Source organism: Neopsephotus bourkii, unplaced genomic scaffold (assembly GCF_033783945.1).
Source record: "Neopsephotus bourkii isolate Nb327-2 ecotype Australia unplaced genomic scaffold, CSIRO-AGI_Nbou_v1 NB_838, whole genome shotgun sequence".
Classification (NCBI taxonomy): Eukaryota; Metazoa; Chordata; class Aves; order Psittaciformes; family Psittacidae; genus Neopsephotus; species Neopsephotus bourkii.
In genome coordinates this window covers 3,153,464-3,181,074 of record NW_026901334.1, presented here as the reverse complement: position 1 = coordinate 3,181,074, position 27,611 = coordinate 3,153,464, and the positions used below count along the sequence as shown (strand labels likewise).

Genomic DNA, 27,611 nt, shown 5'->3' with positions numbered 1-27,611 from the left:
CCCTTCCCCGGCTTTTGCTGCACAGCAACTAGAGAGAGATACTGCATCTTGCATTAACCCGCCTCCCCCCCCCACCCCACAACCAAACCCCCCCCAACCCCAGCCCCCTTGGTCGCTCTAATCCGACTTCTCCCCATCGTCGTCTTGGTGGGCGTCCCCATCGTGGCCGTTCTTGTCCTCCTTGGAGAGATGAGCTTGGGAGCCCAGGGCCGACAGCGAGAGCAGCCCCGTGCCGGCGCTGACAGCGGGGAGCGCCGGCGGCTGCAGCCCCACGGGCAGCGGGGTCAGGGGCAGAGCGAGGGCTTGGAGCTGCGAGAGCTGATGGGCTTGAAGCTGCTGCTGTAGGGAACGAGGGGCAAGGCAGGGAGAGAGCAGAAGGGGCATCGTCATTTGGGAGCGCACTCGGAGGCAGGGATGGGGATGCTGGAGGGAGGCTGAGCCAGGCTGGAAGCTCATTCAGGGGCCTGGCGAGCAGCAGAGCCTCCATGGAGAAGGGGAAAAGGAGATTCCCGAGGCTCTGGGGCAGCAGGACATCTGGCCTCAGTGCTCCAAGGATGCAGTTAAAGCCCTTGGGAACAGATGGTGTTCGCAAACCCAAAGCTCCTCTACTTGCATCCCGCTGGGATGGAGGCTCCGGTACCCACATCCTAACACACCGGCTCAGCGCATCCCTTCCTCATCCATGCAGCACCGCACGTGGAGCGGCCCGTTCCTATCTCCCACCTCCCCTGCTCAGCTCTGTCCCAGCACCCCAAGGCACCGATTCCCATCCCTCCAAACCCAAGCTAAACATGCATCACGTACACGGATGATGGAGTTCAGTTCTGGTGCTGTGACCTGCTTGGCCCGTTCGATGGCCCCCAGGACTTGCTGCTGATGCTGTAGGTGAGGAGAAAACAGAGGGATTCGGGATCAGTTCCAGTGGGAACAGGGAAGGAGAACCCAGGTCTGACACACACAAGGTGATGCAGAGCGAACAGTGAGCCCTAAACCCAGCAGCTCTTGGGAAGCTCCCGAATCCTTGGGACACATCCTGGGTGCAGGCAGGAAAAGCAGCTCTAGCACACACTTTAAAGGGCAACTGCCCTTGCTCATCCGGGAGCACAAGGTCTCCAAGCTCCAAGCCTGTCCATCACACTCCAGCAAGTGGATTCTGGTTCCCAACAAGTGGATTCTGGTTCCCAACAAGTTGATTCTGGTTCCCAACAAGTGGATTTTGGTTCCCAACAAGTGGATTTTGGTTCCCAACAAGTGGATTTTGGTTCCCAACAAGTGGATTCTGGTTCCCAACAAGTGGATTTTGGTTCCCAACAAGTGGATTCTGGTTCCCAACAAGTGGATTTTTGCTTCCCAACAAGTGGATTTTTGCTTCACAACAAGTGGATTTTTGCTTCCCAACAAGTGGATTTTTGCTTCCCAACTTGGCAGCAGGACAGGGCTAGGGGAAGGGTTTGCATTACGATGCAAAAGGCTTCGTTGTGGCTTTGCTGTCAGGCGGCTCTGATGGGATCCGCAAGCCACTGCATCCTTCCCAAGCACAGGAAAACCACAGCCTGGCCCCAGCCCTGGAGCTGCTCAAAGGCCTCCAGGCCTTGAATCCGTCCCCATGCAGGGCTGAGAGCAAGGGCTGAGGTTTCCCATCCCAATCCCAAGGCCCAGGACTCACCTCTTGGGACAGGTAGGGCAGGACCTGAGCGCAGATCCCATTTAGCCTCTTGACGATTTCAGCCTGGAAGGTGGCAGCAGCAGAGAGGAAAAGCATCAGGAGATGCTCAGCATCGCCTGCCCCAACTTCCCCATCCCCACAAGCTGTGGCTGCCCCATCCCTGGCAGTGCTCAAGGCCAGGTTGGACACAGGGGCTTGGAGCAAGCTGCTCTAGTGGAAGGGGGCCCTTCCTCCAATGGGATACCCCTGGAGTGACTGAGGGCAAAGCAGAGCAGCCAATTCCCACCCCTTCCCCTTGGAATTCGAGCACTTGGAAACGCCTCTCCCCCCTACCTGTTTGTGCATTTCAATATTGAGCCCGTAGGACATCTCATAGTACTGCAGAGCGGGAGAGAACAAGAGAAGCTGTTAAACCTCTACCAGGTGAAGCAGCTCCATAGAGCACTGCTGGAAACTGCCACTGCTTTCCCAAGCAAGGTGTGCTACAACGGCTGAGCAAGGCTCAGGGCTCCATAAACTTCCATATCCACAGCCAAAAGAGGCAGTTGGACTCCATGAGCTTTGCCTGGCCAGCATCCTAAAGCCCATGTGGCTGCTTCAGCAGCAAACGGAAGGGATCACAACCAGGCTTCACCAGTACAAGCAGCACATCCAGCTGCACACAGCTCCGGATGCTTGGGAAGAAGCCCTATGGAACACCCCCCCCCGAAACCACACCATATCCAATAGATCCCACCCAGACCCCCATCCCTGCACAGCAGCAACAGGCAGCTCCAGAGCAATCCCTTGGCAGAAGAAGCTAATTCCTGACCCCTGGAAGAAGCTGGTTGAAGGCTGATGCTTGAGAGCGTTTCGACATCGCCTCCCCTTAGCCTGCAGGCTGCAAGCCTGATGCTTCCAAAGGGAAGGAAAACCCCACATTTCATTTGAGGAGAAGGATGCTGCTGGGTTGGTACCAATGCCATAAGCCTGGAAGCACCTGGTTCGGCATCTCCCTGATCCCAGCCTGCTCTCACCCCGCTGCTGGCTCTCTCTAGGCCTCTTTGCATCCTGGAGACGGAGCAGGAAGCAGGAGCCCGACCCCCTAATAGTGACTTATTCAAGCAGAGCAGCTGGAGCAGGATCCCTCCTCTCTGCTTCCCGTCATTCCCTGGGATGGGAAACGGCGGCTCCGGCTCAGCCCCGCAGGATGAGGCAGGAGCTGCTGCACCTGCAGAGCCCCCAGCGCTGCACAAGGAGCTGCAGCCCTTCCCTTCTGCTGCTGCTGGTACCCGAGCCCATGCTGGGGACTCCCCACCTGAGCTGAGCATCCATGCGAGGCCCAGGAGCAATCGCTTCCCTGTTAATCCACAAGGAAAGCTGTGACCACTTCTCATCCCCAGCCCCAAGCAACCCTTGCTCCCCATAGCCTGAGTCCAGCCATGCAGGAGGACGGAAGGACCAACTCCATCATTCCTGGTTTGCAAGTCCTAACACCGCTCCAAAGAGCATCTTTCTACTCCTTATCTCTTCCTTCCAGCAGCAAGTGGGCACCAGCTCATCCCTATGGACAGTATCACACCTCCTGGGAGCTCCTTGATGGGAATAGAGCAGCTTGGCATCCCTTCCTCTCCTACAAGGGCTCTTCCATGCACAGGAGCCCAGAGATGCTACCCTTTCCTGGCAGATTTATCCTTGGATCATGGCTAATCCTTATCACACCTTATCAAACACAGGCCACGACTCCCCTGGAGCCCTGGACCTGCAGCTCCTTCTGGTGCTTGCATGCTCTCACTTCCCCCAATCCATAGGGACTAAGGCCAAGGACCACCCCCCATCACCATCACAGAGCAGTCAGCTTCCCAATCCCATTCCCTGGGTGCTTCCCTGCACTTCAAGCCCACAAAACACAGGGAAAGCCCCATTTGGAGCCAAGTCAGACCTCGAAACCTGGAACTCCATTGGGCAAAGGCTCCGTGCCCATGTGGATACAGGCACCAGCATCCCACTGTGTGTCCCCCTCCCATACCCATAGCACCGGGGCCGGTCCTCACCATGACGTAGTGACGCTGCATCTCGGATTTCTCGCTGGCCAGTTTGTCACATTCCAACTTCAAGCTGGAAAAGCCAGAAAAGAGTCAGGAACCCAGAGCCAGGAGGCGAGAGGCATTGATGGCCACAGAGCAGCTGCTTCCTGGCTGCTCTATGGGGTGGGCAGAGCCAGGCCGTGCCTGCGATGCTCCCACTACAGCCCCACTGAGATGAGCTCAGGAGAAGCAGCACGAGGTTATCCACGGCCGGACACCATCCTCTCCCTCCCCATTCCAAGCAAATCCAGTGGTGGGAAGCAGAAAACTGGGCACAAGCCAGCCCAGGAAGGGGTTTGCCTTTCCTCAACTGGCAGCTGGGGACAGCTTCTGGCACGGGCCTGCCTGCAGCACTCAAAAGGATGCTCCGGTCCAACTTCCAAAGCAAAGGCAGATCCGTTTGGGAATGGTGGGAGGGATCCATCCAGGAGAAAGGATTCCCCCCCCCCCCGTTCTTCACACCCTTCAGGAAAGTGCTGCTGCTCCCAATGTTTTATGAGGCTCGGGCCGGGGTTTTCTGTTTCCAACCAGAAACAGCTTCACCTACACAAAACCTGCTTCTTCCCGAGCGGATTAAGTCCAGGAAGGTGGAGGGTGTGGGATGGCCTCCCCTTCCCAGCGGGAATGCTCCTTGGGCTCCTCCACTGGCACTGGGAACACCAGGAAACAGCCATTTCCCAGCAGTTTCAGTGCTGGAATGACACCGCGGCAGAGCCGGTTGCGGGTCAGCAGCGGGATTCCCACACATATCCCCCCCCTAGGAGAGCGTTTGGATCCCAGCGCTCCCTCTTAGCACCAGGAATGGCAGCCAGCGAGGAGAGCCTGGGCCGAGGATGCGGAGGGGAGGATGCTCGCTCTCCCGTGTGGATGCGCCTGACCCCGTGCTACGGGCACCGCATCCCTCATCCCGCATCCGAGACCGGGGCAGAGCGGCGCGGAGGGCACGTACCTGTGGTACTGGGCCTGCAGGAGCTGGAACTCGTCCTTGATGCGGTCGCAGGAGTCGGAGGTTGTGAACTTGAGCTGCTGCGGCAGGTGAGAGGAGCCCTGCAACGACCGGACACAGCGCTCAGCGCCGGGGCCGCACCGACGGACCCCCCCTCCCTTTCCTTCCCCTCCATCCATCCATCCATCCATCCATCCATCCCCACATCCCCGCCCCGCGCTCAGGCCCGCAACGCGCCCAAGGTCACCGATGGGGCCTCCCCGTCGGTACCGGCCATGGGGCGACCCCCGAGGGGTCCCGTTGTGTGTCCCCGTTCCCCCCCCCCGCGGTGCCCGGTCCCCGGCCCCGTACCGAGTGCCGGCTTTGTGGAAACATCATGTCAGGCTGCGGAGCGGCCCGGTCCCGCTCCCCGCTCCCCGCCCCGTTGGCCCCGGTGCCCGCTCCGCTTCGTTCCCCTCCGCCTCCGCCGCCTTTGTCCGCGCCGGGCCCGCGGCCGTCCCGGCCGCCCCGTTCGCCCCTCGCCGCTCCCGCCGCCGGCGCCTATTGTCTAATGGCGGCTGCGGCTCCGGCTCCGTCCTGCGGCTGCTCGGCACCACCTGCAGCCGCCGCCGCCTCCCCGGCCCGGGCGGGCCCACGGCCGCTCCCGCCCCCGTCGGTCCCCGCCCCCGTCGTGGCACCGGCACCGGGGCCGTGCAACCGGACGGGGCCTTTCCCCCCCGCTTCCCTGCTCCTCTGCTCCTCGGGTCCTTCCTCGCTGCAGGGGTCGGGGCTCGGTCCCACTGAGGCCCCCCCCCCCCCCCCAACCAAGGCCTTGGGGGTGATGCTGGGATGGAGCGGGGTTACCGGTACCGGTACCGTTGGGCCAGCCAGGGGAGAGAATCGCGGTGCCTGCATCCCGGCATCGTTAGAGGGAAGGGGAAGCTCCAGTGTGAATGGAGCCGCTGCTCCGGTTCCTCAAACCCTGATGTGACACCGCAGGACCCGAACTGTTCCATGTGGGATTCACCATCCGAGGTGGCTGGGAATCCATCTGCAACCGGCCCCAAGCAAACCTCCTGTCTCCCAACAGAGAATGAGGCCAAGCTCTGCCCTAAACCCAGTGCCTGAGGAGCGCTTGGTGTCCTGGGGGATCAACCGCATCCCTACGGAGAGCAGGGAGCTGGGGATTTAACCACAAAGTCATCGCTGGAAGGACTCTGTGGCCTCCTTCAAGCCACACACGCAACCAGGGCAGAGCTGAGGCAGGATCGGATCCTTGGACACCAGCCTGGGAATAACGGGCAGGAAGCGGGTTGGCACATGGGGAGATGCTCAGCGCCTCTCCTGGTTCAGAAGCACCCCCAGTTGTGGTGCTGGTGGCTGGGCCTGGCCTCAGCATCAGGGTGAGGGTGCTGAGGCGCTGGCACAGGGTGCCCAGAGAAGCTGTGGCTGCCCCATCCCTGGCAGTGCTCAAGGCCAGGTTGGACACAGGGGCTTGGAGCTGCTCCAGTGGAAGGGGTCCCTGCCCGTGGCATTGGATGAGCTTTAAGGTCTCTTCCAACCCAAACGATTCCATGATTCCATGATTTTATAACTCACGGTTGCTCCCTTCCAAGCAGGAAATGAAATGTTCCTTTATTGGCTTTTATGGTGGCTACAAAATGTTCCATTTTCTCCTTTTTTTTGGTTGTTGTTGTTTCTCTTTTTTTTTCTCCTTCCTTTCTTCCAGGAAATGCTCTAATTTATGGGATAATCTTGGCAAATCCCAATCCAGGGGAACACAAACTCGCTTGTGCCTTGTAAATGACTCTTTAATGTCTGTCTCCAGTCTGTGTGTGAAGAAGGGGGAGTTTAACTTCCCTGAGCACGGCCTGAGCACAGCAAACCACACATGGAGGAGCATCCCTAACTCCCCTTGGTCCAAGGGCTTGGTGCTGGAGGCTGGAAAGGGTCCCCAGCACAGGACAAGCAGGATATGGGGTTGGAGGAGCCACTTGCACCTCTCCCATGGGATCCTGCTGGGAATTGACCCACCAGGGAGGAAGGTGCTGTGCCTTTAGCATCACTGCAAGGCGCTCTGGTACCCATGGGGAGCTGCAATGTGCTTGCTGGCCTCCCCTAACCAGAGCTTCCCCACACTGAGTGTTGCCTTCCACCATGTCCTGAGTGTGCCCAGTTGGAAGCAGGAGGTGCAGGGCTGGAGCATTCCCATGTTCCTACATCCCATGACATCCATGTCACACTCCCCAGGTCCCCTGGGCACTGGTGACCTGCAACAGGGATGTTATATTCAGCCTTGCTAATGGAGCAATGGGCTGTCCAATGGGCCCCAGCAGGAAGGGCTCATCCAGGGATGTCTCAATGAGCCCGGAGCAACTTCCCATCGTTCCCAAAGGGAGCAGTTCAACAGAGGGGCCCCAAATAAAGCTGTTTCATGAAGAGCCTTTGTAATGGTTCAGCTCTATCCCATGTAACAGCGCTGGTGCAAGACAGATGCTTCTCTGAAGCTCTGGACTGAGTCATCTCAATGGCAAGGTAGGCTCTGAGATCCTGCTTTTATCCTGGGAATAAGGGCTCTTTTACCTGGAATTAAAGAGGAATCAAGCCAAAACGACAGGACCTCATGGAGGTGTCAATGGCTCCTCCTTGGCCTCTCAGTGATGGGCTGGATGCTGTGGACTCTTTCCAGTCCCACCAACCTCATCCAACCTCAGCTGCCATCCACCCACCAGCTCCTAACAAAGCCCATCCCTATGGAAAGCCCTCTCCAGGCATCTGGGAGGTGTTTTATGAGGCACAGAGCTTGCTGTTAGCCCCATGCCACACCACTGATGCTTCTCCCCTTCCAGCTTCCCCGTTTTCCCAGCCCAGCTTCCCTGGCAATGCTGAGCTCCAGCTCCCTGCCCCATCCAGAGCAGCTCCGGTGGGAGCTGAGGCCACGCTGGCCCTTATCAGCCCTCTTATCAGAGGGATTATTGGCTTTTTATATTAAACCTTCTCCAGATAGCCTAATGCAATCGACCGTGCGCCTGGCAAGGGCTGTGATTTATAGGCCATGTGTCTCTATGGTCTTCCCTTCACATAGAGGCTGTTTCCTCCTCTTCCTCCCCACCGCCACATCCAGCCAGGCAAATCCTCCTGCTGTAAGGAGAAGCTGGAGTCTTCCCCACATTCCAGGCTGCCCCATGGAGGAAAGATCCCCCCATGGCACTGAGCCCATGCAGGTGGATGAGTGCCCAGGTAGGGGATGTCCTTAAGACACTGGTGGTGACAGCAGTGCTGGTGGCTGCATCCGTGTCCCCTGGCATGCTTCCCCCTGTCCATTGCCACTTCTCCCACCTCCTCCTTGCAGGTGGGTGCTGCATCCCTCAGGGACACACAGTGAGGCACAGCCTGTGCCTGTGGGCAGAAAGAGCCTTGCTCCAAGGAAAAGCCATGCTCCAGGCAGGCTTTTTACAGCGGGTGCAGCATTCCCAGCCTCTGATCCCGTCTCAGCAGGGATGTGAAAGGCTCCGTTCCTCTCCTTCCCCTCTGGTTCGGCTGCAGACCCATGAGGGGTGATTCTCCCCCTTTCTCCCAGGCAAAGCACAAGGAGCAGCGGTTCATGCTCCAAGCAGGAAACAGGAAAGGGATTCTGCAGCTGGAATTGCCTCTCCTGGGCTAGGACTGGGCTGGCATCAAGCTCCAGGGAAGGAATAGAGAAACAGGGAGCTTGGAGCTAGAGCAGGTCCAGGGGAATCCAGACCTTGTCCAGGAGCAGGAGTTGAATCCCTGAATCCCTCTGCAAACCAGACAGAGCCTGATGGTGATCCTAGGGGCTGGGATGAGCAGAGAGGCTTCTGCCCCAGGCCTGCCATGGCAAGGCCTCCCACCTCTCTCCTGTTTTCCTTGCTGGACAAAGAGATCAATCTGAAGGTCAAAGGGATCATCCAGGCTTTCCTCCTGCCTAATACAAGGCGGATAATCCCTCCTGATGACCCTACATCCCATTCCTGCTGCCCCTGGGCAGGATCAGTGCTGGTCTGCAGGACGGGAGCTCCAGCAAAGGAATATTGCCATGAGTGCAGAGGTTTGCAGTGACTCCAGAATGGGAAGATGGATTGAGATTGCTGCACCCTGCAGAGCCTGCACTCAGCATTCCAGGTAGGAGGAATATTTCTTCCTGACCTCAATTTAGGTCAAAACAGCGGAGAATGAGGATTGATGGCACGAGGAGACTGCGTCTGGGTCCTTTTGCAGCTCATAGGTACTCCTGTAGTGCCTCCTGTGGCCTCCTGGGAAGCATTTACCTCCAGTCCTGGATCCAGCCCCAGTATAAGGATGTGGAGCTGGTGGAGCGAGGCCAGAGGAGGCCATGGAGATGCTGCGAGGGCTGGAGCAGCTCTGCTCTGGAGCCAGGCTGAGAGAGCTGGGCTGGGGCAGCCTGGAGAAGAGAAGGCTCCTGAAGGGGAGACCTGAGAGCAGCTCCAGTGCCTAAAGGGGCTGCAGGAAAGCTGGAGAGGGGCTTGGGACAAGGGCCTGTAGGGACAGGGCAAGGGGAATGGCTTGAACCTGCCCGAGGGGAGACTGAGCTGAGCTCTTAGGCAGAAGCTCTTCCCTGTGAGGGTGCTGAGGCGCTGGCACAGGGTGCCCAGAGAAGCTGTGGCTGCCCCATCCCTGGCAGTGCTCAAGGCCAGGTTGGACACAGGGGCTTGGAGCTGCTCCAGTGGAAGGGGTCCCTGCTTGTGGTAGGGGTTGGAGCTGGAAGAGCTTTAAGCTCCCTTCCAACCCAAACCAATCTGGGACCTATGATTCCCAGACCAGGATCTGCAGCATGGGGAAGGGGATGACAGAGCTGGTCCTGGTTTACACAAGGTTCTCACTGCTCACACTTCACTGGTATGAAGGTGCTTTCATGTATTAAACAATACATCCCTTTCCTTTCCCTTCCTGTGAGAGCTGGGATGGCAAGCACTGCCCATGCACTGCCCAGGGTTGTGTTAAGCAGTGGCAGGGCCCCATCCTGACCTGCTCCCCTTGGCTCTGGAGGAGAAAGAGGTGCTGGAACTGGCAGCACCTCTGGCTTGCAGTGCCCTCCTGTGGGAGGTGAGGCTGCTGTGGGTGCTCCATGCTGGGGCTGATGGAGGTGAGTGCTGGAAGCTGTCCTCCTTGGAGCACATCCTCTCTGGGCCTGGGTTGTGCTCTCAGCAGCAACAAGCCATGGACTCCTCCAAGAGATCCTTCTCTGCTGCTGGGGTCCCAGGGCTGCAGGACCATCAGCAGGGCTCCAGGGAGGATGGACAGCATCCCCTGGCACTGGAACAGAGCTGCTTTGCCTTGCTTTAGGCCTTCAGCACCAGGAATTAACATGGGGCCATCTCCAGCAAATCCACAGAGCATCCTGACCCCCTCTTGCTGCCCCTCTGCAGCACATCCCTCTGTGGGGGTGTGCGTGCAGCTCAACCGGGTGCCCAAAGCACCTGGTTTCTGCAGCAGGATGGCATCAGTTCTCTCTGTCTGCTTGCAAGATGCTTTTCTTTAGGTAAGGAAAAGTGAGGGAGCAGCTGCAGCAAACTGCAGCTGGCTTCTCCCTGCTCCAAGCAGCTTTTCCATGAGGGCAGGAAGGGAAGGAGCAGACAGAGCATTGCTGCTTGGAGACCACCAGCTCTGTCATTCCTACCTCCACAGAGCAGGATTCATTAGAGCTGAGGCCTGGCAGTACAAGCCAATTGGTCCAGAGGCTGGATGCAGATGTTGTTCCTCCTTTTCCTATGGCAACCAGTGCAGGAGCTTCTGGCCTTTAGGTTTTGCTGCTGCTCAAGGGAAGAGAACCCAAACAACAGCCCCTGGCACATAGCACCTTGTGGTGCAAAGCAGCCTGGCAATCCTGGTTGGTAACTCCTGAGCCAGGATCTATCTTGCACTCACAGCCTGAGGACAGGGAAGGAGGTGAAGTGACTTGCTTAAAGCCAGAGCAGTGTGGTAGGAACCAAAGGCTTCCTGCTTCCTTCAGCACCATTCCTGGCTGGAGTTCCAAAGGGTGACTTGGAGTCATCTGCCAGAGGAACAAGTCCTTCACCAGAGATCAGTAAGGAGACAGGGGTCTGAGGCATGGGATACCTGGAAGAGAAAGCAGGAGAAGGGAAGAATGGAAGGGAATTGATGCTAGGAAAAGCCAAACTATGGCGAGACCACTGGAAAAAGGAGTGAGAATCTTCTGTTCATTGAGGCCAAGAGCTGAGGGGAGCAGCACTGGTAGAAGAGCAGGAGGAATCGCAGTGGGAAACAGCCTCCTGCTTGGGAGCATCTCGTGTCTGTGTCTCCATCAGGCTGCCATGGGGTAGGGACCGGCAGGTAACCAGGGAGACAGGGATGTAACAGCTCTGTCCTGCTGCTGTCAGCGGTTACACACAGAGCTCCAGGCAGAACAGGCAAGGATAAGGGGAGTGACCGCAGCCAGACCAGGCAGTGATGGAGCGGGGCATCCATACGGGCTCCAAAACACCTGCAAACAGCAGAGCTGGGGTGAACATCGGCATTAAGGAAACTGAAAACAAGACAAAGAAACAACACCAGATGGAGCAAGGGGAAAGTGGGAAGAGACTTCTCCTTTGGGACCTTTTGTACATCAGTTTTAACTTGCCACAGAGGTCTTGCTTTGCCTCTTCCCCTCCTCCTGGACCAGCAGGGACCCTGGTGTCCATCCAAAGGGATGGTGCAGTGTGTGGATATGGCCATGGTAAAAGAGAATCTATGGAACTTCTGCAATTCCATCTTTCTGCATGGGGAGGGCACTGGGTCCACAGTGTCTGTCAGCACTTCCTGCTCTGTGGGTGATGCCTGACTGAAGGAACACGGTCCTGGGGTGACTGGGATACAGGGCTGGGGCTCGGTTGGTCCTGTTTGAGCCCCCCAGTTCTGGAGGGCTGTGGGATGAACTGAGGTTGGGAACCAGCCTGTACAGGTGGAAGACAGGAGACAGAGGTCCCGAGTGTGTCTTCTGCTGGGGTATGGTTGGGTTCCTCATGAAGGTAAAGCAGCAAGGATGGATGCATGGATGGATACATGGATGGATGCATGGATGGATGCATGGATGGATACACGGATGGATACACAGATGGATGCATAGATGGATGCATGGATGGATACATGGATGGATGCATGGATGGATACATGGATGGATGCATGGATGGATGCATGGATGGATGCATGGATGGATACATGGATGGATACATGGATGGATGCATGGGTGGATACATGGATGGATGCATGGATGCCATGGCTTGGGCTGACATCAGGCTGCCTCGGGGCTACCTGCCACAGGGCCCTGCTAAGCAGCAATGTGGACACCGCGGCTAAAGGCAGCGTTGAGACCGCGCATGGAGCGACGGGAACAGGCCCGGAGGCGGCTCCCGGAGCTGCGGGGCCGGATTCAGAGGCGGCCCGGGGCCCGCCGGGCACTTCCCCCGCTGCCGCAGCCGTGGGCGGGCGGGGCCTGGCGGGGCCTGCGCCCGGGGTGGGCGCTGCCCTGAGCCGGGCCGGGGGTGCCGGGCGGCGGCCGGCGGAGGGAGCCGCGGCCCCGCGGGGTGAGGTGGGGCCGGGCCGGGAAGAGCCGCGGTGCCCGCTCCGCGCTCGGCCTGTGGAGAGAGGCCGCGGCCCGCCATAGCCGCCTGGCCGCCCCGCCCCGCCCCGGTCCGCCACCGTCCCACAATGCCCAGCGGCCCCCGCCCCGCTCTGGGAACGCGGGTCCGAGCGCCCCCCCTCCGCCTCCCCCATGCCCGGCCAACCAAACTTGCGCTCCGGTTGGCTGCGGCGCCCCGCCCCGCCGGCTTAGTCCCGCCCCCGCGGCACTCCGCGCTCTGCCATTGGCTGAGCGGATGTCAGTCAGCGCTTGTTTTCGGCGGCAGCGGGTTGGGTTGCGCCGGCTCGTCGCTGGCTCGGCGGGGCCGTGTGAGGAGGGAGCGGCGGCCGCAGCCGGGCGAGGGCAGCGCGGAGGGGGCCGGCGGCGGTGGCGGCGCTAGGCCCGGCCGCACGTAGTCGGATCCGGATCCGAGGCCGGGGCCGGGCCGGGCCGCGCCGGCGCGGCGGAGGGCGGGGGGGGGGGGCCGGGAAGGGGGCGCGGGGCCGGGCCGCGCTCCCGGCCGTGCGGAGGCCGGTGGTCGGTGCCCCGGGGGGGTGGGGGGGGTGGGCGGGCGGGGGAGGCCCGGCCTCGGCGCCACCATGACTCTGGAGTCCATGATGGCCTGTTGCCTGAGCGACGAGGTGAAGGAGTCGAAGCGCATCAACGCCGAGATCGAGAAGCAGTTGCGGAGGGACAAGCGCGACGCCCGCCGCGAGCTGAAGCTGCTGCTGCTGGGTGAGAAGCGCCGGGCCCGGCCTGACCGCGTCAAGTGGGCCTGGGCCCTGCTCCGGCCGCGGTGGCTTGACAGGTCCCGGTGGCCGCGCCTGGGCGGTGGTTGTTGGAGGGGGGGGGTGGCTGGGGTTGCCCCCCCACTCGGTGTGTGTGTGGGTTGGGGGGGGATGTGTTTTTGGCTGCCCTTTGTGTGGGTTTTGCGGCGCGTTCGGTGTCCAAATGGTGTTTGACATCGGGAGGAACTGTGAGGGTGAACTCATACAATTGATATCGGGAGGGATTTCGGCTCTCCAAGATGGGTGTGTGTGGAAATGGGCTCGAGGAAGTGCTTCCCGTAGCCGGCCTTTTATCAGCGGGCAGGATCCAGGGATGGAGTTGATGCTTTTCGGTATCCATAGAACCATGGAATGGGTTGTGTTGGAAAGGACCTTAAAGCTCGTTCTGTTCCAGCCCCCTTGCCATGGGCAGGGACACCTTCCACTGGAGCAGGTTGCTCCAAGCCGCATCCAACCTGGCCTTGAACAGTGCCAGGGATGGGGCAGCCACAGCTTCTCTTCCTAGGGAAGAATTTCCAGGCCTTCGGTGAATGTGTGTGGAAAAATCGGCTTCCAGCTCCTAAAGCACAGAATCCCCCTTGCACCACCCAGGGAGGGCTGGTGGGGTTGGGAGCTTGGGGGAGTGGATCTGAAGAGAAACAAAGCCCAGGAGAGCTGTGTCTGAGGAGGAAATGGCTCTGGTGCTCTTTGGAGGTAGAAATCACCTGTGCAGTGATAAGGGTGTAGGTGTGAGGTGGAAATGGAGTGGTGGTGCAGATGGATAAATAACTGTTCCACGTTGAAGTAAGGGTTATAGTGATGGGGGATCAGTTCCAAGAGCAACCAGCTAAGATTTGAGGCGTTTAGGTCCTCTTTCAGCAATGAGTTTGATGTCTGGGGAGCCCTCCCATTTGGACTTGTGTTTCAGTTTTCATGGCTGCTGTGATGTAGTGTTGCTTGTGCATGTGTCCTGCTTTGTGTCTGAAATACCCCGTCGTCTCGAGCTGAACCATGGAGCAGATCTGGATTGAGCTTATTGGGGTCTGGTGGGAGCTACCTATTGAGGTAGGCTGGGTTGGGAATGATCCCTGGGGGAACAAATAGCCCACTTGATGGGAATGAAGTGAGGCTGGGGCTGCCTCTGGAGGGCTGCCATTGTTGTGGCGTGGCAATGAAGGGAAGGCCAGGGCTTTCCTTCTCCCCCTGAATCCTCGGTGGTTAACGTGTTGCTGTGCTTCAGGTGAAGGGTAATAGCCAGGGCTTGATGTCTGTGCTCTGCAGAGCTGCTGGGGCAGCTGCTGTAAGCCATCGGGTACATGGCTTCCATGTGTCTCCTGCTTCCTGACAGCGGTCCCGCAGAAGCAGCCGTTTCAAAATAGGTTGGCACTATAGGATAGATCTGGGTTAAGAAGATCCCACTGGATCTAAAGATTTCACTTTAGGAATGATCCCAATTGCTCAAGAATCCTTTCTGCTTTTCTGCAAGATGCAGCTCTGGGCCATTCAGCATCAGATTTGCAGAACAAAAGCTCTATAGGAGGTGGTTAATATTGAATGAGCAACGTTCCTGGTTCTGGGATGTGTCTGCTGGGTGCTTTGCACTGGAGACAGCACAATTCCCACCTTCACTCGTGGCAGGTAGTGAGTGTTCTCCCTCCTTGACGTAACTGTGCTTCCAGGGGTTTCTTTCTTGCTATTACGTGGAGCTCTTCCATCCACCACTGTTAGGGATGGTGTTAGTGAGAGGCCTCTCCCAAACCCTCAAGATTCCAGAGGGAATTTCTGCCTCCCAGCAACTTCATTCATTTTCCTTGTCACTTCGTTCAATGACAGTTTGGTGGTTGAAGCCTAAACCAGAGCACTGGGGTGAGGGCCAACAGTGGGAATTGCTGATGCACCAGGTAGTAAGAACTCTGCTTTCAAGGGGTTGGACATTGCCCTCTGGTATAAGGTGGTTGTTCCTCTTTGTACTGGGTGGAGAGGGGGGGTTCAGCGTGTTGACTGAAGAATGAACCTCCAAGTGCCAGTCAGGGGTTGTTCCCAATGCAGGGTGAACTGTTGCTTTCCCCCCTTTGACAGGTGAAATGGGGAATTCACATTGCCTCAACGTTAGCAGATGCAATAAGGTTACTGTGCTCTGCAAAACCTCGGCTGGGTGAGAGCAAAAAGCACCTTTAACCCAAAACCCAACCCCAAAGATGGGTGCTGGTGGATGACAGGAGAAATCTGGGTTTGAGCTCTGGGCTGAGTGGCTGGTGCTGAGGTTTCTCATAGGTTTGTGCTATCAGAATGCTTTGAAGCACAATGTCTTGTCTTCCCCCCCCACTTTTGGTCGCTGTGGTAAGCACCGAGGAAGCATTTCTCACCACAGTGAGAGAAACCACAAAAGATTTCAGTTTCCATTTCCCCTCTCCCATATTATGGGATAGCTTTGTGTTTGAGAGCCTTTGCTGCCTGTTAATGGTATTTCTAATGTTCATTCCTCTCCTTGCTGATGGGATTCTGTCACATCTCGGCTATGGGGGGAGCTGATTTGGTTTAAATGGGCTTTTTCTGGTTCCATGCTCCCTGCTCTTATGGGAGCATATTTATATGTTTGCCTTTTAGCCTCGCACTATAAACAGGAGTAACTGAGAATCTACCTCTGAGTAACTGTGGAGTGTGATGAATGACATCCAGGCTTCATACAGCAAGTCCCTGCTGTGAGGATACCTGATGGTGAAAGGACTTGTTGCTTATGGGATAGGATTTAGTTTTTGCTCTCTGTGAGTTGGGCCCCTGTATTAAAGAGTTTTTTTTTGTGTATATATTCTGTATATGGATAGCAAAGGTTTAGAAGACTGATAAAAGTACTTGAGAGAAGCATCCATAGTGGATGTTTAAGCTGTTGGCTGTGGATGCCTTCCACTGGAGCAGCTTGCTCCAAGCCCCTGTGTCCAACCTGGCCTTGAGCACTGCCAGGGATGGGGCAGCCACAGCTTCTCTGGGCACCCTGTGCCAGCGCCTCAGCACCCTCACAGGGAAGAGCTTCTGCCTAAGAGCTCAGCTCAGTCTCCCCTCGGGCAGGTTCAAGCCATTCCCCTTGGCCTGTCCCTACAGGCCCTTCTCCAGGTTCCCCTTTAGGCACTGGGAGCTGCTCTAAGGTCTCCCTGGAATCATGACTCTAACCAGGCCATGTATCAGCATCGATACTTTACCTGCTGATGGGTTTTCTCTCATACTTACGGTGTTAGAAAGTTCCTCCCCTATCTCTTTATCTCCTCTGTTGGCCTTCACGTGTTCAGCAACACTTCTCCGGGGCCATAAATGTAGGAGTGGGAGGACCTACGTCGCTGAGCGTGCAGGAAACAGCGACTGGGCCAGGCTGAGTGTGCTGTGTCTTTCCCTCCTGTGTGCTCTAAGTCCTCGTGTCCCTGGGGCAGCAAACCCATGGTAGAAGGAACTGGTAAGCCCTGCTGAGCAGCCTGCAGTCTGTAAGGCCTTAAGACCCAGTGCATAGAGCTGTGAGCAGCATCCTCCTTTGCTCTCCCCTCGTGTTAACTCTGTAATGCCCGGAGGGCACAAGCACTTGTAGAGGTATCTTGCCCAGTGATGATTATCATTTCAGCCCAAGCATCCTGTTTGCACAGCAGTTTGGGATGCTGAGCAGATCCCCTTCCGTAGCTGCTCCCATCAGCCGGAGAATCCCGTTGTTTCTTGAGCTCCTTTCTCCTTTAGACCTGATTTATTTCAGTTGTGTGCAGAGAAAAGCCACGTTTTCTGGAAGATCAAGAGCATTTTGTGCCAAACCCCAGCGAAACGCCCGAGCAAACGGGCCTCCCCTCAGCCTCTCCATTGGCAGCATCACCAATTGTGGAGCGCGCTGCTGGGATCGGAGCATCTTACTGGAGTATCTGGGAATAGGTCAGGTGTGACGGACCAGGGCCTTTTGACGCAGAACGGGTGGGAGGAGCTGTAACGTGAGAGGTGGAAGAAGAACCAGAGCTGCTTGTGAAGGCTGCTCCGAAGGACAAGATGTCTTCCTGTGCTCTAAGCTTCATGGTAGGGATGAGCTGGACCAGCCAGAGTGGCCTTGAGGATCCTGGGAAGCAGCTCTAACAGTGCTTGGAAGCTGTGTGTGCTTGGGTAGAGCAAGTGGAGCTTTGGGGTGTGATGGGATGGATGTTAGATGCTTTCTTCCTCAGCAAACCTTGCTCCTGATGGCTCTTAACTGTCTCTTGCATTCCATAGGCACTGGGGAGAGTGGAAAGAGCACGTTCATTAAGCAGATGCGTATCATTCATGGCTCAGGCTACTCTGAAGAGGACAAAAAAGGCTTCACCAAGCTGGTGTACCAGAACATCTTCACTGCCATGCAGTCTATGATCAGGGCCATGGAAACCCTGAAGATTCTGTACAAATATGAACAGAACAAGGTAAGTAGCTCCCACTTTTTGCACGTATCTTTAGGCACTTCTAGGGCTTGACTCCAAAGTTCCTGTTCCCTTGTGTCCTTCTGCATGGCAGTCTTTCCCATAGATGTTGTGTGCTCAAGGACTGCTTCTTAGGACATTTTGGCCTCTCTATGACCAATAGCCCCTGCTTTTGACCCCTGACAACACCCCCTTTTGAACTTCTCTTTCTATCTTTCCTCTTCAACCTCCAGGCCAATGCAGTGCTGATCCGGGAAGTGGATGTAGAAAAGGTCATGACATTTGAGCAGCCCTATGTAAGTGCAATTAAAACATTGTGGAATGACCCTGGAATCCAAGAGTGTTATGACAGGAGAAGAGAATATCAGCTTTCTGACTCAGCTAAATAGTAAGTACCTACTCACTGGTAGATGGGAGTGATGCTCTAACAAATAATACCTGTCCAGTTGTTTAATGGAAGCCTAGAGTTGGTTCCAGAGAGCAGGAATACTGCTGTGGATTTCCCTGTGTTATTTAAAGTACCTTCTCTCGGTTTCCCTGACGTGGGTGAGTCTTGCTGGTGCTTTAGACAAGCTGCACAGCCTCTGCTGGCCACGTGGATTGGGATAAAAGCTGTAGGCACATGAGAAAGGCAGAAATATCTTTAGGAAAAGTGAAGCTGAAAGAGCAGTGGGAGCAGGAACTTGGGAACTTGTTTGAATCTGGCTCCACAAGGCCAAGAGCTGCACTAGAGAAGCTGTGTTTGTTTTGGGGGTAGATACAGATCTGGAAATTCCTCACCATTTCCTACTTTTCCTAAGGTAAAGGATAAGATGGGTTGTGGGGGGTGATACAGGCACATCTGCTTCTGGATCTGCCTGAGTCTTGAATCAATACCTTACACCATCTAGCGTGGCCCTGGCACTTAGGTAGCAGAAGTGTTGCTCTCTCTTCAGGTTTGTCCTTTGGTCTACATGGATTTGTAACTTACTGGTGGCTGGTTTGGCAGATGACATAGGTTTGCTTGTTACTAAATAGAAAACCTCAGATGAGACTTAATTCTCAACCATAAGCATCCCTGAACTTCAGCTTTCTCTGCCTGCCACACTCCTTTGCTGTCCTTGCTCTTGTTTCTCCCCGAAGCAGATGGCTGGTGAATTACTGCTCCCCAAAGATTTATTCCCATATTTGAAGTGATTCAGGTGACTTTTGCTTTTCTTGTTGAGCCAGGGAAAGCCTCAAGGGGTTGAAATATGTGTCTTTATGTGCTGTAACCTCGGGCAATATGTCTTTCCCTTCCTGTAGCTATCTCAGCGATGTGGATCGTATCGCTACCCCAGGATATCTACCAACTCAGCAAGATGTGCTACGGGTTCGAGTTCCTACAACTGGGATCATAGAGTACCCCTTTGACCTAGAGAATATTATCTTCAGGTACTGAAGGTGTATTCATGTTACAACTGAACTCAGAGAGGGGAGAGATGGCTTCAGGATTGCTTTAGAGTGGCCTGGTGCTTGAGTGGATGTATGTGGTGTGATGTTCTGAAGCATCTGCTGAAGGCTGCTCCTGCCATGGGGATGGTGTAACGTGTTCTTCTGATGAAGGGAAAGCTCCAAGCTGTGGAACAGAATCAGTGACACTTAAAGCCCAACTAACCATCTTGCAGGGATCTTGGGAGGGATTGTGTTGCATGTGAGGAGTGAACTGGTGAGAGCTTAAGCCACCGAGGGGATGGGGGAAGGCTTGGCCTGGGAGTGAAATGTATTTGCCTTTAAGAACGCTGAGCTCAACCAACCTTGACCAGTTATTTCTCCTTCAAAAAGAGACCACTTCTGGTGCAGAAATCCTTCAGAGGTGGTTTTCTGTGTCCTTGTGTTCTCAGGATGACACCAAAGCTCACTGCCTATGCTGGCTGCAGCACCAGGTGGCATTTGGTGGCCATCCTGTCAGTTGGATGTATTTCTGGAGCAGGGTGGTTTGTAAACCTGAGGGTTTTGTTAGCAAGCACATATTCCATCCCCATGCCAAGTTAAACTGAGTGGTAAAGAGCTACGATGCTTCTCATCATATGCTGGTCCTGTTCAGCTAGGGAACTGCAGCCACTTCTGTGCTACTATGTGTGTTTCTCTTCCTCAGAATGGTGGATGTTGGAGGGCAAAGATCGGAACGAAGGAAGTGGATCCATTGCTTTGAAAATGTGACTTCCATCATGTTTTTAGTAGCACTTAGTGAATATGACCAAGTTCTGGTGGAATCTGATAACGAGGTAAGCCAAAAAATGGGAACCCAACAGGAAGGTGCAAAGAAAAGACGAACATCTTTAGCTTCTGAGGCTGGTACCAAAGTGGGATTAGCATCTGTTGCTGGTTTTGGTCTTCTGTTCATCCTGTTGCAAAGGGGACATGAGCCTTGGTAGGTCATGATGTCCCTGAGGATAGAGAATGTGTGGAGCATTTGGATCATCAGGAACTTCTCGAGTAATCCTGAAATACTGTGAAATTGCTGAGTTCTGTGTATCACAGTAGGTTAGAGATTGGAAGGGACCTCAAAAGATCATCTAGTCCAATCCCCCTGCCGGAGCAGGAACACCTAGATAAGGTTACACAGGAACGTGTCCAGGCGGGTTTGAATGTCTCCAGGGGTGGGGCCTGGGAATGCTCCTAAACCCCCTCCATTCCTCCTTTCCACACTGAGTGACTCCGTGCTGTGACTGCTGCCTTTTTAGATAGTGCCTGCTCTCTTTGAAGGTGTGACACTGAATCTTTACACTTGCTAAGAGACTAAAAAATGCCATTAGGTAACAGCAGTTACTCCTTTTTTACAGACAAAACATGTCCACAGAGTCCTCTCACATGACTCTCACAGCATAAAATGACTGTTAAGGCTTTTGATCTCAATGGTTTGCCAATTAAATGAAGCTGGAATCCATTAGATCTTCCATTTCCTTTCTATTTACTGGTGCAGCTTGAGCCAGAGCCTACCTGGAGCCAAAGGATTCTGCATCCAGTATCCAAGATTCTGGATTGCTGCAGATTGGAGTGCAGGCAGCAGAAAAGCATCTCAGTGTGCTCCTTTGTGGAAACAAGGCTTTCTCTTCTCTCTTTCAGAACCGGATGGAAGAGAGCAAAGCCCTCTTTCGAACCATTATCACTTACCCATGGTTCCAAAACTCTTCTGTTATCCTCTTTCTCAACAAGAAAGATCTGTTGGAAGACAAGATCCTTTATTCCCACCTTGTCGACTATTTCCCGGAGTTTGATGGTGAGTGGTTTTCAAGGAGGAACGTTCTTATCTAGAAGAAGGGGTTGGAGGTGGTTTGGACAGAATTGTGTTGGGTTTTGAAAGATACCTCAGCCCTAGAGATGGGCAAAACATCTGAATTGGGGAAGGAATAGCTAGAGCAAGGAGAAGATGGCACCAAAGTAGCTTAATCCTATGGAGGTAACTGGAATCTGATGGAATGCGCCTCTGCTAGATGAAGAATGACTCCTCCTGCCCTCAGGATGTGCTTCAGGGTGTTATGGAAGTCTGGCTTTCCTACCTGTGTGCTTGTGCAGAAAGCCAGTTCATAAACCCCATTCGCTGGTGTACTGGGCACTTCAGTCCTGTAGTCAGGGGGTGATGTGAGGCCTTGTTTTAAGAAACTGCCTGGTCCAATACCCAGCTTGTTCAAATGAGGGTGCTGCAGATCTCAGTAGTGAATTGTGACTCATGTGCCATCTGCAGCTGTGGTCAGCCAGGGTTGATGTGAAGCAGAGAAACTGCTCTTGGCAGCAGAACTCCTCAGCCTAAATCATGCTTCAGGCTCTACAGTTGAGTTCATTTAAAGCTGGCTGGTAACATCTGCCCAGGGCTTTAGATCCCCACAGGGTAGATTGAGATGAGCTGTTCCCTGTGAGGGTGCTGGGACACTGGAATGGGTTGAACAGAGAAGCTGTGGCTACCCCATCCTTGGTAATGCTCAAGGCCAAGTTTGATGGGGCTTGGAGCAAGCTGCTCTAGTGGAAGGTGCCCCTGCCCATGGCAGGGGGTTGGAAGTGGCTGAGCTTTCAGGTCCCTTCCAACCCACCCCAGTGTGGGGTCGCTGGGTCAGTGGGTAACTGGTGTCTCTGTTCGCTGCAGGCCCGCAGAGGGATGCGCAGGCAGCCCGGGAGTTCATTCTCAAGATGTTTGTGGATTTAAATCCCGACAGCGATAAAATCATCTATTCCCACTTCACATGTGCCACAGACACGGAAAACATCCGTTTCGTCTTCGCAGCTGTCAAGGACACCATCCTACAGCTCAACCTGAAGGAATACAACCTGGTTTGACCCCGCTCTGCTCTCAGCCCCGTCGAGAGGCTTCGTTGGGAAGAAAAGACAAAACAAGAAAGTTTCCAGACAACAGGAAAACCACAAAAGTTTTAATTCCTTTTTTTTTTTTAATTTGTTTTATTTTTTTTTCCTTTTTTTTTGGGTTTTTTTTTTGATGATGTAATGATTGCAAATTGTCTGACCTGTGGAGTGGCACGTGCTCAGTGTTACCCTGGAGTCTCATGTCTCTGTCCACAGAGTAGCTGATTTCCTATTTTAACAAGATCGCTTTTCTTTCACAAGTTAACGGGGATATGCCTCATCTCTTCAGCACCTTGCTTACTTCTTACGTTCTGCCAACTTAAAGCAGCCTCATCTTGAGCTTTCCTTCGTTGCTTCGCCACTTTTTGCCTCCCCCTGCCCCTTTCCTCCCCCCCCCGTTTTCATTCCCATGGTATATATATAAATATATATATAAAAACAACCCCCAACTTTCCAGCTGAGATTGTGCATTCACTGGACTGTGGGAGTGCAGAATGCTACTGGGCCCTTTGCCTTGTGCTATGGGTGCCTCTGGTGTCAGTTGTTAACCCTGCTTGCTTCTTGCCCTTCCCTTTCCCTTCCCCAGGACACGCTCCATGGTTCACTGTGATGAAACGTTGGGGAGGAGCAATTGCTCTCCAACCATTGTGCAAAAAAGAAACCCCACACAAGAAAAAGGCCAACCACAACCACCACCACCACCACCACCAAAAGCCATCACTTTGCCATTCTTGATATGTTCTAGTTTTGAGTTATTTTGTTTCTTTATCAATGATAAAAGGTATGGAGACTGTGATTATTATTTTTTTTTTAAATTATTGATGTTCTATACATAGTTTGCTACGTGTTGCTGTATTTTGTTCATGGACTACAAATGATGGAAGCTCTTGGAGCAATAGCTGCTGAGCCTGGGGAAGTGCCTGACTGTAATTGTTCTTTCGTTTTCTCTGTTTTCTTTAGGTTTGAATTTTAGGTTTGCTTTTCCTTTTGGTTTCTCACACACATCCCCACATCCTCCCCCTCCCCACACACCACAAGGGCTCCATTTGCAGAGGGCAGACTTAGGTCTTGGCGAGTAGACAGCGGTGGTGTGTGACATGGAGCGGCTTCTGCGGGCAGCGCAGCCCCAAAGCGCGCCGAGGAGTTGTGGCATTCCAGCATCACGCTTGGATGGGAAATCTCTCTAGTCTCGTGCCACCCTTGAGTTCTTTTCTTGCTGCTAGTAGCAAACAAGCCTTGATTATTGTTCTGTGCCAGTGTGTTCAATTGACTGTGTAAGAATTCCTTGGTCCTGTCCAGCTCGTAGGTTCATAGGAAGGACCAGAGTTGGTTCGTGACCAACTTTGGGATGGAGGGAGGATTCTTACTTGAAAAGCTTGAGGATGGAGGAGGAGGAGCAGTTCTCCCTCTCCTCTTTATGCATTCCCCATAGGCACATGCTGCTGGGTTTCTCTTGAGAGGAGTAGGGATCCTCGTTGGAAGACTTGCACACAACCTTGCTCCAGGGGGATGTGTGCTGTGTCGTGGCGCGGTGGGAGCAGGGAGCTCTGCTGTGCTGGTAGCAGGAGAGCAGAGAGCAGGCTTTGCTGGTGCAGGGTGGAAGGTAGAGCAGCAGCAGTTGTGGATTCTAGATGCCAAATGGAACTCCACTGAGCGGATTGATGTGAAGCCTTTGCACATCGCAGAGCTGAGGCAAGTGAACGGATGTGCTGCCGAGCTGCTGCCAGCCTGGAAAGTAACTGCAGTGGCAAGGAGCAGGGATAGGAAGCAGGGAAACCTGCCCCACCGCTGGCTATGTGTTGTTTAGCATCATCAATGCTTCTCTTTCAATTCCAACCAGTAGCATCGGGTCCAAATTCTCTGGCTCAAGCAGGTTGCCCCCGTGAAGGCCTGAAGGTGAAGACATGAGCTGCACTGTTGAAGGGGGCTGTTGATATTTTGTCTCTTTTGTAGACAGAGCACTACATCAGTGTTTTGCACATGTAAGAGTCAATCTTAACTGTCTGAGATGCTTTGATCCAGAACACTACAGTAGGGAGGGACAGCGTTGTTGTTTCTAGGTCCCTCTTGTGAGGGAAGCCTCTGATGTCTCAGAGCACTACAGGAGAAAGGAAGCTCTGCTCAGAGCCATGAGAGAGCTCGAGGTGGAGCAGTAGCCATGGGACCAACAGTTGAAGAGCCAGTGTGGCTGAGCAGTGATGCTGGGGGGAAGCGCAGCATCTCTTTAGAGTAGCCACGCTCTGGCCTGCATGGAACACTTGGGAGGAAGGAGAGGGATTCCCATGTGTCAGACAGCTTTGCATCAATTTTACTGCTTGGTTTTCTTTTTTGTCTTTATGCCAAAACGATCCATTTTGTAGAAACTGTCCTATAAAGAGGAATTTATAATCATCCGGGTGTATTCGAAGCGCTGCTCAGCCCAAGCAGATGGCAGCAGCAGCCTCTTCTGTGATCCTCTTGGAGATGGTTCACACTACAGCTATTGCCAGCCCAAAGCTGGCGCTGAGAGACACAGGTTCTTGGGAATAACTTCCCAGAAGTTCTTTCCCAAGGTGAATGATGGTGGTACTGCCACTTGAATCAGAAACTCCTTGGGTTTGTATCCTCCCCTTCTTGAAGTGCTGCTGCCCTGGCACAGGAGGAGGGAGTTTGGCTTCTGTCTCTTGCAGAAGGACTCTGTTGTGTGGGAGCTGTTGAGGCTGTGGGCACGAGGAGTTAGGGAGGGGTGAGTACCTTGCTGAGCAACTCCTTGGTGTAGCTGTTGGCCTGGTGACTGACTTGGCATGGTGGTTACTGCAGAGGGAAGGGGAGAACGTTCCGCGATGGCTCTTAGGAGTTCTGAACCCTCCTTTGGAATGAGGCAGGGAATGGGTCAGCCTCATGTGTGTGTGATCCAGAGTTGGCCATGGGCTGTGTTCCATGTGAGGACATCCCACTTTTGGCTTGTCTGAGCACGAGGGAGCTCGTGTGCCTCTGGCTTGGCCAGCGCCGCGTTGGTACCGCGCTGGTTCGCATCTCTCTTGGCTGGTCCTTTGGCAAAGGCCTGCCCTAGTAAAAGTGCCAAGCCCGAAACCAAATTTGCCTCTTTTCCCCCTTTTTCCATAAGCGAGGCCAGTTGGAATGTTCCACAGGTTGAGACCTTCAGGAAAGAGGTGGAATTGGGTTCTTTGGGGGGATAACCTCGCATCTTGAGCCCGCGGATATGGTCTCTGGGCCAACCTCTGCTCTTTGCTCTGCTGAAGAAACCAACTTTGAAACGTGAGGTGAGGAGCATCCCGCTTTTCCTTCTGCCATTCCAGATGGATTGGAGCAACAGCCCCTTCCCGCTTCAGCGTGTCACATAGCTCCTTGCCCTTCTCCCATCTCACGGAGGTGGATTCCTTGGTTTCTTGTTGCTTCCTCGCAGTTGTCGGCCTTGCCTTCCACTCTGGGTTTTCTTCATGTGTTTTCTTGGTTTTTAAAAAAGAAAAAGGAAAAAAAAAAAGAGAAAAAATGTAAAAAAGTAAAAAAAAAAAAGGTTAAAACCCCCACTTCTATATATATATAAAAATATATCTAGAGTACTTGCCGAGTGTGCTGCCCGTTGTGTCGTTCTGTACAGAGCCCAGGTCGTGAGAGTCCAGCCGAGATCCAGTGTGTTCTGCAGCACCCAGTTATTGAAGAGTATGGTTCGTGCCAATGCCCCTTCTTTAGTAGTGCCAGAGACTCTTGCCAAGTGCCAATGTGGTGGAACTTCTTCGGTTAGACTTGTACCTTCTCATTGCAGACCATTTCACCATTAGCCTCTTGAAAAGGAGCCTCTCTCCGACGCTGTTTTTAAACCTTGTCCTTTGCAGTGCATGTATTGTTGTGCGTGTTGGGGTGGGAGGGAGGGCAGAGGGGAGGGGAAAGGAGTTGCTGAATAAGATACCCACTGTCCGGATCTGTTCAGGCTCCAAAGTGTCTCATTCCAGTCCAGGAGTGGGTTTGTTTCTTGCAATGATCCCATTCCGACTGCTGGGCAACAACCCCCTTAGGGCAGAAATCTCGGATGGAAAAACAAACAAAAAACCACCATGGATTTTCATATCTTTCTCCTGAAATAAAATTCTCTGTTTGAAATTGGAATAAATTTTGTTCCTAAAAGCCCTGCTGCTCCTGGATTGTGTTTCTTCATTCCTTTCTTTTCTGCTTGGCTCCAATAGGACCACTGTGGGACCTGCAGCTTGTTGAGGCTCAAAGCCCTGCTTGGAAAACCAGGATTCAGCCATAAAACAAAGTGGTTTGGTCACTAGAAGGTAACATATAGAGTATCTCCATACAGCACCGATGTGTGCTCAGGGGATGACTCGGATTTGAAGCTGTGGGGACTGAGTTTTCCAGGATTTGGGAGCAGAATTGCTCAGTGGAGTTGTTAGACTGCCTCTTCCTGTAGTGTTCTCCCAGGGTATCCATTCCCAATAGGAGGAATGTGGGAAGGAACCCTGCTTCCAGTCTTGCCTGTTAGCAACACAGACTGAAGCATGGACCGCTGCTCAATCCATCCCTTCAGGAGCCTGGGGGATGCAGGCTTGCGGTGGTGTTTTGACAACGGGGTGTCCCGGGATGGAGTTCCTGGAGTTTCATCCTCCTTCCCTAGGGTCATTCCCCAGGAATTCCAGCTGAAATCATTTGGGACAGGCGAGATGCTTGAATGTCCTTGTGTTTGCAGGAAGCTGCAGCCAGAGGAACCTGAGCTTCATCTCCAGCCATGGAAGACCCCCTCCAGCACTTCCACTTGGCAGGTACCTGTCCCCTTGCTCCAAGCCTTCTCCTTGCACAGGGGGAAGGCCCTGGGAGCTCGATGTCCTGCTGGGAATGCTTTATCCCAGCTGTGGTTGGGGGGCTCTTGGGAAAAGCAGCTTTGGAACATCCTGCATCACACTCACCTACACCAGCCCCTGTGGGCTCCAGGTGGGAGCAAGCTGCTCTAGTGGAAGGTGTCCTTGTCCATGGCAGGGGGTTGGAACTGGAGGAGCTTTAAGGTCCTTCCCAATACAAACCAGGCTGGGATTTGGGCTGGGAAAGCATCTGGATAAGGCCAAAGTGGGTGAGGATGTGGCTGGCGGCTCTTCTGCACCGCCCCAATGGGTGCTGTTCCCTGCTCCCAGCCACCACTGCTGCTCCCTTCATCTGGGCTCTGGATCTATAGCTCCTGGCCATGGAAATAAAGGGTGTTGGTAGGAAGCATCCAAAAAGCAGGTCCCTCCTGCTCTGCTGGTTCATGGAGACCTTCAGTGAGGCTCTTGGTGAAGAAGAAGGGGGGTGTCAGATGGGAGCATCCTTGGGAAGCTTCACACCAGCTTCCCAGTGTTTGCTTCAGAGCAGCCTGAATGGTGGGAAGAGCCTTGGGGAACGAGCTGCCGTTCCCAGTTTAGCCACCAGTTCACTTCCAGCCTGCAGATGGGGCTTTGCCTCTAAAGGGCTTGGTTTGGATCGTTTCAGCAAGGTAGGGCCTTGAAGAACACGTCCTGTTGGTAACCCATAGAGGGCATTGTGGGCATGGAAACCCACGGCACCAACCTGAGCATCCCCAGCTGGTCCCCAGTAACTTTGCTCATAGCTTTTCCTACCTATGGGAACGACTGGGAGGAGTTTGGAATGACTGGGATTGGCAAGTACCTGCTCTCTTAATCCCTTTGGTCTGGGGTTTTGCCCCCAGAATCATGGTACATGGGTGGAAGGGACCTCAAGGATCATCTGGTCCAACCTCACCAGGCTCAGCGTGACCTATACTGCACCGTGCCCAGCTGAATGGGGATGTCCAACACTGGGGAATGCAGCACTTCCCTTAGGAGGTGATTCTAGTGCTGGTTGTTCCCATAGTGAACTGTGTTCCT

At 54.3% G+C, this 27,611-nt stretch overlaps 2 protein-coding genes across 3 annotated transcripts; one reads left to right on the top strand and one right to left on the bottom strand.

The window, feature by feature from the left end:
- Positions 1-80: 80 nt before the first annotated feature.
- Positions 81-5,136, bottom strand: TLE5 (TLE family member 5, transcriptional modulator). 2 transcript variants are annotated; one of them, XM_061356083.1, is made up of 7 exons: positions 5,030-5,136; positions 4,682-4,779; positions 3,700-3,763; positions 2,000-2,044; positions 1,667-1,729; positions 805-879; positions 81-336 (listed from the first exon to the last, which is right to left on the bottom strand). In XM_061356083.1, exons 1-7 carry the CDS (start codon positions 5,054-5,056, stop codon positions 118-120), a joined length of 591 nt encoding a protein of 196 aa, XP_061212067.1. In that variant the 5' UTR covers positions 5,057-5,136; the 3' UTR covers positions 81-117. The 2 variants fall into 2 exon arrangements, with proteins under 2 accessions (XP_061212067.1, XP_061212066.1); XM_061356082.1 differs by having other exon boundaries at positions 83-339.
- A 7,630-nt stretch (positions 5,137-12,766) lies between these two features.
- Positions 12,767-25,880, top strand: GNA11 (G protein subunit alpha 11). The gene is made up of 7 exons (XM_061356080.1): positions 12,767-12,992; positions 17,255-17,439; positions 17,670-17,824; positions 18,721-18,849; positions 19,553-19,682; positions 20,524-20,677; positions 21,539-25,880. Exons 1-7 carry the CDS (start codon positions 12,857-12,859, stop codon positions 21,727-21,729), a joined length of 1,080 nt encoding a protein of 359 aa, XP_061212064.1. The 5' UTR covers positions 12,767-12,856; the 3' UTR covers positions 21,730-25,880.
- Positions 25,881-27,611: the final 1,731 nt, after the last annotated feature.